Here is an 8055-nt window from a genome sequence, read left to right as displayed (position 1 = left end):
TGCCAGGTTGGCAGCAGGCTCCAGGCGGCACAGGGCACCGCGGGAGGGTCCGTCTGCAGAGGAGCATGAGCTCGGTGTGTCGGGTGGCCTTCCACCATGGCACAGGGAGCAGCAAGCTCCTGCCTCCCTCCCAGAGACCTGCCTGCAGCGACACTCTCCCAGCTGGAATCAGTCAATGCCAGGAGGAGGCAGCGGCGGCAGGCCAGTCTTTATTGCTAAATAAATAGTCGTATAAATCTTGTGCAAAAACATGTAGCAAAAACCATTGGCCTTTGTGGGTGGAGGGGGCCACGCTCCCTGCACCCTGCCAGCGGCAGAGGTTCCCAGCCTGGCACAACCAACAGCCCCAGTGTGGCAAAGCGAAGCGGCGGCACTGGAGCTCATCCGAGTGAGCCGGAGACCGCCAGGGCAGAGCCAGGACCCCCCATCCAGGCTGGACACCCACTGGGACAGCAGCTGCTGGAGGGACAGAGGCTGCATGATTCCCTGAGGAGCAGACAAGCACCATCCAGCCTAGTCCATGATCCTGCTGGCTGTGCCGGGGCCGTGCCGGGGGCCTGGGCAGAGTCCATCGGCTCCCAGCACCGCTGTGCTAGAGCGGGGAGCTCGGGGCCTGGCCATGCCGCCGCTCCCGCATCTCCGCCGTCCCCACGGTCCCCAGCGGCACCACCACCTCCTCCGGCTGGCAGCTCTTGTTGAGCTCCACAACGCGTGGCACCACCGTCGACCAGCGATCTGCAGAGATGGCAGGAATTTGTCAGAGCCAGGAGCCTGTGGCTGCTCCCACCTTGCTGGTCAGCCCTGTGCCACCCAGGCCCCAAAGCAAATCTGCTCTTGGGGCTCATCAGAGGCTGCAAGCAGCATCCCAAGGGATGCTCCCAGCCCACAGCACCATGCCTACCTCTCCGCAGCCGGCCCACGGTGTGGGAGAAGCCATAGTACTGGTACGTGTCGCTCTTGCCCGGGTCCTCGCTGATGATGCCCAGGTTCTGGTTCCAGTGGGACCAGTTCACCTCGTCCACCCTGCAGGGAAGGTCAGACCCGGAAGGGCTGCACGGAGCGGCTGGGTGCCAGAGCATTAGCTCCTGCATCCTTGTGCCATCCCACCACCAGTAATGCCACCTGGCTCCAGATTAGTACAAACTACCCAGCAAACGAAAGCACGGCACCATCACCCCGAAATGCTGCTCGCTGCAGTGGGAGAGGCTCAGCTGCTCCCGGTCCCCAGCTCCCGAGGGTGCCTGCCTTTACCTGAAGCACCAGCGGCGGTCAGGCGTCCCATCGGTGCCCTTCCCCACAGTGACCATCTCCCCCGAGCGGAAGGCTTTCCGCAGGAACACAGGGAAGGAGCGTTCGATGTCCAGGATGGTGGTGGCCCACTGCCGGGGACATCAGGGACCCCTCAGCCACTTGGGAATGCGGGCATGGGAGTCCCTTGCCCAGGTGGTGCTGCCTTGATGGAACTTGGGGTGCTGCAGCCCCTCCCTGGCACAGGCAGCCCTGGGGTGGTACCTGCAGCTTCCAGATGTGCTTGCTCTCCTTGGAGACTTGGCCCACAGTCTCACCCATGAGAGCGATGAGCATGTTGAGGAGGAGCACAAAGGTGAGGATGATGTAGGTGACGAGGAGGATGATGAAGACACCAGGGTACTTGGCACTCTCAAGCATCTCCAGGTCACCCATGCCAATGGTGAGCTTAAAGAGGTCGAGCAGGAAGGTGCTGAAGGTCTGGCTGTCCCGGCAGGAGGGGTAGGTGGGCACCGTGCAGTTGGACTGCTCCTCGCCACAGGACTCACTGCTGGGACACGGGTTGAGGAGGGACACCAGAGCTGGGGGAGGAGGGACAGGGATGGCGAGTCCGTGGAGGCAGCAGCAAGAATGGGGTTCACAGCGGGCCCCCACACGGCTCCATGCTGGCTGAGCCCCTCTCCACCACAGGAGGAGGCAAAGGCTGAGCCTGCAGATGGGTAGGATGGAGCAGGGGCTCTGCAGACCTCTGCCCTGTCATGCTGTGCCAGGCCGTGCTGTGCCGCAGGGCTTGTCCTTCCCCTGAGCCCCAGCTTGCCAGCCACGCACCTACCTGACGCATAGCCGATCATGAAGAGCAAGTAGACCAGGAGAAAGCGGAAAAGGTCTTTGAAGAGGATCTGCAAGTGATAGAGAGTGGGGTGAGACGTGCTCGGCCACAGTGCCCAGCTGTATGCCCAGGCACCATGGCCGAGCCATGCCGCAGAGATGGTCGGGCTGAGAGCAGGGCATTGGTGAGCCACAAGAAACCCTAAAGAAAGCATGGAGGACCCTCCTTTTGGGCCACACATCCATAGGAGGACCAGCCCTGCTGGGGAAGGGGAAGACCCCTGACCCCACCAGACCTTCTGGATCATGATGCTGTAGGTCCCCGTCAGCTTGAGCCCTCGGGTGAAGTACAGCGCATTCATCCAGCCCAGGACCAGCGCGAAGACCATGACAGCCAGGTACGCCTCAATGCCGCCCAGGTACAGCCCCGCCGTGACGATCACCAGCACCGAGTAGATGAAGCTGGAGGAGAGCTGGGGTCAGACCCTGCACCCACAGTCATCGTTGGCTACTGCCCCTTGCAAGCCCGGGGGTGCTGTGGCTCGGGGAGACCCCAGGGGTTCCCCACGTACTAGAGCAGCTGGAAGGAGCCGTCTATGAAGAAGGAGTTCACGCCTGGGCACTTCTTCATGAACAGATCTTTGATCTGGAGGAGAGAGGGAGAGGTTGGGGGGGTCAGGGGAGCAAGCCCCTTTGCGGCAGGGTCCCGGTGTCCTGGAGGCATCACGGCAGGGGCTGATGCTTTAGGACATGGTGCTGTCACCCTCGAGTCACTCCTTGCATGGAGACCAGGAGGGCTCAGCTGTCCCACGGGAGGACCCCCCGCCTCGCCACACTGACGTTTGTGAAGAAGAAGAGGATGCCGGTGAGAAGGGTGATGATCTCCCCAGCCAGGCGCAGGTAGTCGACAGTGGTGATGTACGGGTAGGGAGGCTGCGGGGAAAGGACAGAGCTGAGCTGCTCCACCGTCCCAGGACAGGCAGGGCTGCTTGGGGCAGAGACCCGGCAAACCCCCCCCTGCCAGGAGTCGCTGGCCCATGGGGCTGTGCCACGGTGACACAGGACTCACGGGGCCTTCCATGGGGCGGTAGTAGGCAACAAGGGTGAAGATGACCATGGCACAGAGGTAGGAGACCACGCTGATGTAGAACGAGACGGCCCCAAACTTGCGCCACTTGTCACGCAGCAGCTCGTTGATGGGCTCCACGGCCAACATCTCATGGCGGTTCTGGCGGGACACGGGCACTGTCAGCAGGGACCCAGCCCCATGGTCCTCCCAGGTCCCCCACCGCCCCGGTCCCTGCGCACCTCAATCTTGCTGTTGTAGACAAGGATCTCCAGCACAGACACCTCTTCCCCGCAGGTGTCCAGCGAGGAGAGGTCGTAGAGGGAGGAGTAGACGGGGCCATACGCCCAGTCCTTAAACTTCCGTGAGAGGTGCCGGGCGTCCTCGTCCGTGATCTCCCGTCGGATGATGTGCTGGAAGATCTACCAGAGGGAGGACCACTCGCCCGTGGGCAAACCCGCATCTGGCCCCCGCCTGCTCGGGACACCCTGCTCTCCTCCCACCCCACCCTAGGCAGCTCCCCTTCTACCGCTGCACACCCCAACCCCCCCCCGCACCCCACGGGGGCCTGGGGTGCTCCTGGGGTGCAGGGACACTGTCGCGGCAGGCAGGCAGCCCCCCGGGATGCTGCAGCTTTTGCATTTTTAACGACCCCCCTGCCCGCACCAGTGGAGGACAAGGGCAAGTCAGGGGAAAAGACAGGACGTACCAAGAGCCTGGGGTTAATTAGGGAAAGGTTAATTAGCCAGGTTAATAGGCTGCACATGCAGGTTTCTAGCATCATCTGCAGAGGGAAGCCGTGCTGCTCGCTGCTGTCAAGGACGTGCACCGAGTGTGACAGGTCTCAGCCAAGAGCTGATGGGGGCGGCGCGGCAGACAGATTGCAACTGGGGGGGGTCACCGTACCCCAATCTTGCCGGTCTTGGCAGCCATCATGAGGGGGGAGAGGCCATCGTTGTTGAGCAGCGTCTCCAGATTGGTGTCGGGGAAGAGCTTGGCACACTTGACGAGGAGCAGGTCGTACATCTTGGTGACGAACTTGGTGTTCTCGCGGGTGTTGTCGGCGATAGCGACCAGGGCGTGCAGCACGGTATTGCCACGAGAGTCCTGGCGCCGCAGGTCCGCCTGCTTGTGCCCGTTCTCCGTCAGGTAGTGCACGATGTGGGGCTGGTTGGTGCAGGCGGCCAGCGAGAGGGGCAGCTCGCCTGCAGGGACAGCACGCTGTCGGGACTCAGCCTGTCACCGGGGCATCCCTGGGGTGCAGGCGGTGCCCTCCGAGCAACCCACCAGCTCCCTCCCCACTCACCAAAGTAGAAGTAGCCACCCTCGTCCTTGGGCTGGAAGAAGCGGCCGCGGGCCTGGGCATGCACATCTGCTCCCTTCTCCACCAGCAGCTCCACGTAGTGCTTGCAGCGGCGCTCGATGGCGATGTGCAGGGCTGTCTGACCTGCACCGCCGGCACCTGTCAGCCCCGCCGTCTCGCCCCGCGACTTCCCCCAGGTCTCTGGCCTTCCCAGGGTACCTGCTGCTGCAGTCACCAAGCCCCCCTGGAACTCCTCAGCCTCCCTGGGGTCCTCACTGCTTTGGTCCCCAACCTGCCAGCATCCTCCATCCTCCCCAGGGTCCCTGCTGCTCCAGTCCCCAAACCTCCCTGGGGTCCCCAATACCCGGGCAGGTCTAGCAGCACCCCCGTGCCCCCCTACCTCGGTAGTAGACATCCCTGAAGGGCGAGTTGATGAACTCCCGCATGTTGCCCGTCTTCTCGGCGATGTCAAGGAGGAGGGGGATGGTGTCATTCCTGCCCCCGCTCAGGTTGAGCAGCGCCTTGGGCAGGCAGGTCTTCCCCGTGGAGGGCTCTGGGAGCAGAGGGTGCTGAGGGGGGGCCAGGGCGAGCCCACCAGGCTATGGGGGTGCCCAGCCCTGCACCCCTGCACTCCCTGGTCAAATCCCCAGCTCCTCCCGGGCACCGCACATCGCAGCCTCCCCGTGCCAGGGCTATGCATCACCATTCCCGAGGGGACACAGGGACCACTGGTGGCATGGCGCAGCCCCAGTCCCAGAGCAGAACCAGCCCCAGGTGCTCACCTCGAAACTCCTCATCCGTCAGGCGCTTCTTGTGGGTGAGGAGGAAGGAGAGGAGCCCGTCCAGGCCAGCCGGGGACCCCCGGGAGACGATGTCGAAAAGGATGGGTCTGTTGAAGACCTTGAGGACGGGGGGCGGGTTGGGAGCCGGCGCCTTCATGCCCGGCGCCTGCTTCCTGCAGGAGAAGCGCCAGCACTGGGGTCCAGAGCCGCTGCCTCAGTTTCCCACCCATGTGATGAGCTTGAGGGTGCTTAGCTGCCACCGAAGGGCATGGGCAGCCGGGGGCACCCCCCAGCCACGGTCGCCCATGGGGCCGGGGCAGCCTCCCCACCCACAGCAGCCCAGTTCTCCCAGCATCCCACCTCTCAGTATTGCCCACAGGGGCTGGTGGGCATCTTGCCAGCTCCCAGCTGGGTGCTGCAGTATTTTGGGCCCCCAGCCGTGCCCCTCCCAGCAGGGACGGGCCTCGAGTTCAGTCACGCTCCAGCGCCGTGGGCAAAGCCAGACCGGTCGGAGCAGTCGGTGGCAGCGGGACAACCGGCCAGCTCCGGGCACCGGGAATGGCGGGGGGAGGAGGATGGATGGCAGTTGCCCCAGCCAGGGGTCTCTGGGGCAGGGGGCACGTGGGGCATCCCGGCCCCCTCCACCCACCTGCATCCCTGCCCACCCAAGGGACCTGGCCAGGCTGCACCCCTGGGGTGAGGACAGTGGCGGGGGGACACGGCGGCCGCCCCAGGTGCCCGGCACAGAGGGGCATTGTGTGGCCGGCCGCGGGCTGCCCCCCCCAGCTCCGGTTTCCTGGCGCGGGGAGGGTGGAGGCCCTCCTGAAAAGCCCTTTCATGCCGGGGAGCCAGACGTCCGCACCGGCCAGGGGAGCGGCTGGGCGCACAGAGCCTCTTTCACGGCACCGGCAAAGGGGGAAGGGGAGCCACGCTCTCGGCCCCACGGCACAGCGGGGCTGCAGACCCACGCCGTGGCGTGGCATAGGGCACTGTGGCACGGCATGGGGCAGCGTGGCGCAGCCCAGCGCTGCCACTGGGCCTGGCTGGGAGCTGTTCTCTCTGTATGGCACCCCCTGCCCAAAGCACCCCAAAGGACCACCCAGAGAGCCACGAGGGGTCTGTCCCCATCCCCAGCTGCTGAGTATCCCCATACCCGTCATGTTGCATCCAGCGTGCCCGGGGTGCCCCCCACCCCATCGCTCCCTGCCAGCACCGGGGTGCACAGGCATCGCCATACTCACTCCGCAACCCTCCTGCGCCAGCGCTTGTTCTCGCTGGGGTGATGGCGGTAGGTGCCATAGTCAAAGAGGGAGTCCATGGGGGCTTTCTTGGGTGCAGGGACCACAGCCGACTCATAGATGGTAGCCTCCAGCAGCTCCATGGGCTTCGGGGCACCTTTCCGGAAAGCCCCGTGGAATTTCATGCGGAGGTTTTGCTTTCCATCCCCAGCGCCGGGGGGGCCCCGGGCTGCCTCGGCAGAGGATGGGGTGTCCTCGCTTTCAAACAGGTTGGCCAGCGAGGAGAGAGGGAAGGAGTCATTCTGGAGAGAACTGTCATCCCCCGGCCCCTCACCGGCATCACTGCCAGCAGCGCGTGGGGGGTCTTCGGCATCTGCCATGCTCCCTGGCCAGGGGGACAGGAACGAGCAGCCTGCCTGCGTGGCTGCAACCCCCAGCTCTTTCCACGAGAGCGGGAGACCTGGCAGAGGAAAACCCAATGTCATCCCCAAATAATCCCTGTCCCTCCCCATCCTCTCCCACGGGGCACCGTGCCCCCACGTGGGAGCAGATCCCACGCCGACCCCGGCAGCTGTTGGGGCCAGTGAGACCCCCTGCAGCCCAAGGTCTCCCAGCTGCTCCCGCCTGCCCTGACTCTCCTCAGTGCCCACCTACCCAGCCGTGGGGACCCCTCACCTCTGCAGAGGGCCCACCGGCTGTGGTGCTGCCGGCTTCAAAGCGCAGCTGTAATGGGCAAGGGCGAGCCCGGCCCCGCTGCCTCTCCCCACTGCGGTCAGCTTGGGTGCAGCCCAGGACAGGGCACAGAGCAGACCCTGTGTGCTCCGATCTGCCGCCCAAGGAAAGAAAACATTCCTGGGATACACCCCTCTCCCAGAGAAGCGCCCAGAGGCAATGAGCCGCAGCGGGGCTGGGAGCGGGGCTGGGAGCGGGGCTGGGGCTGGTCCTCGATGCCCCACCACTCCCGCAGCCTTGGGGGGCTCGGTGGGATCCGGCTGTGGGAGCCGGCAGTGCCGGCACGGCCACACTGGGCACCGGGGAGGGGACGGACGCAGCATGGGGAGGTCACAGCCTGTGGGTGCTGCCTGGCGGGAGCAGCGGTTAGGACAAGAAATTATGGGTTTAGGTTACCCAGAGGAAACGGGGCTGCAGGAGAGCCACGCTACCAGCACGGACAGCAAAGGACTGCACCATGGCACGGGAACCGCCGTGTCCTGCCTGCCAGGTCCCTCTGGGCAGGCGGTGCTGGCAGGGGCACGGACAGGCAGGTGAGTGACCCTGGGCTGTCCCCCAACCCTGCTTTCCACCAAAACACACCCACAAAACACAGCAGTGTTAAGGCTCAGCCCAGCTCCTGCCTCCGGGGAGCTCAGCCCTCCCTGCGGGTCCTGGGACAGAAAAAGCAGCCGGGAAACGTATCATTTGCTGCTGGGCTGCAGCTTTGTACAACGAGCCATAATGGCAGGCTGGGCCCTCCCGGGACGGGCAGGGATATCTGTCGGATAACGTGCTTCTAATTAGGCAGCGTGTCCCACAGCTGCCCATGGCAGCCCCACGGCGGGGGCCCACGATGCTCCCAGGGACATGGGGGGG

General features: G+C 64.8%; 1 protein-coding gene across 1 annotated transcript; it reads right to left on the bottom strand.

Moving 5' to 3' along the window:
* Window positions 1–590: 590 nt before the first annotated feature.
* On the bottom strand, window positions 591–6850 carry TRPV4 (transient receptor potential cation channel, subfamily V, member 4). Its single transcript, XM_010582063.1, has 15 exons — window positions 6469–6850; window positions 5228–5400; window positions 4846–4998; window positions 4449–4589; window positions 4049–4347; window positions 3385–3564; window positions 3146–3304; window positions 2917–3009; window positions 2649–2722; window positions 2373–2538; window positions 2081–2147; window positions 1513–1829; window positions 1252–1379; window positions 902–1023; window positions 591–735 (listed from the first exon to the last, which is right to left on the bottom strand). Exons 1-15 carry the CDS (start codon window positions 6843–6845, stop codon window positions 593–595), a joined length of 2592 nt encoding a protein of 863 aa, XP_010580365.1. The 5' UTR covers window positions 6846–6850; the 3' UTR covers window positions 591–592.
* Between the last annotated feature and the right edge of the window lie 1205 nt (window positions 6851–8055).

The sequence above is a fragment of the Haliaeetus leucocephalus genome, unplaced genomic scaffold, assembly GCF_000737465.1.
Source record: "Haliaeetus leucocephalus isolate CR32 unplaced genomic scaffold, Haliaeetus_leucocephalus-4.0 Scaffold840, whole genome shotgun sequence".
NCBI lineage: Eukaryota > Metazoa > Chordata > Aves > Accipitriformes > Accipitridae > Haliaeetus > Haliaeetus leucocephalus.
This window is presented reverse-complemented; position numbering and strand designations above follow the sequence as displayed.

Coding starts and splice junctions, on each gene's coding strand:
- TRPV4 (XM_010582063.1), bottom strand. CDS start 6,845: ATGGCAGATGCCGAAGACCCCCCACGCGCTGCTGGCAGTGATGCCGGT. Junction 1,380..1,512: donor AGCACATCTGGAAGCTGCAG/GTACCACCCCAG, acceptor TGTCCCCGGCAG/TGGGCCACCACCATCCTGGA. Junction 1,024..1,251: donor GACCGCCGCTGGTGCTTCAG/GTAAAGGCAGGC, acceptor CCTTCCCTGCAG/GGTGGACGAGGTGAACTGGT.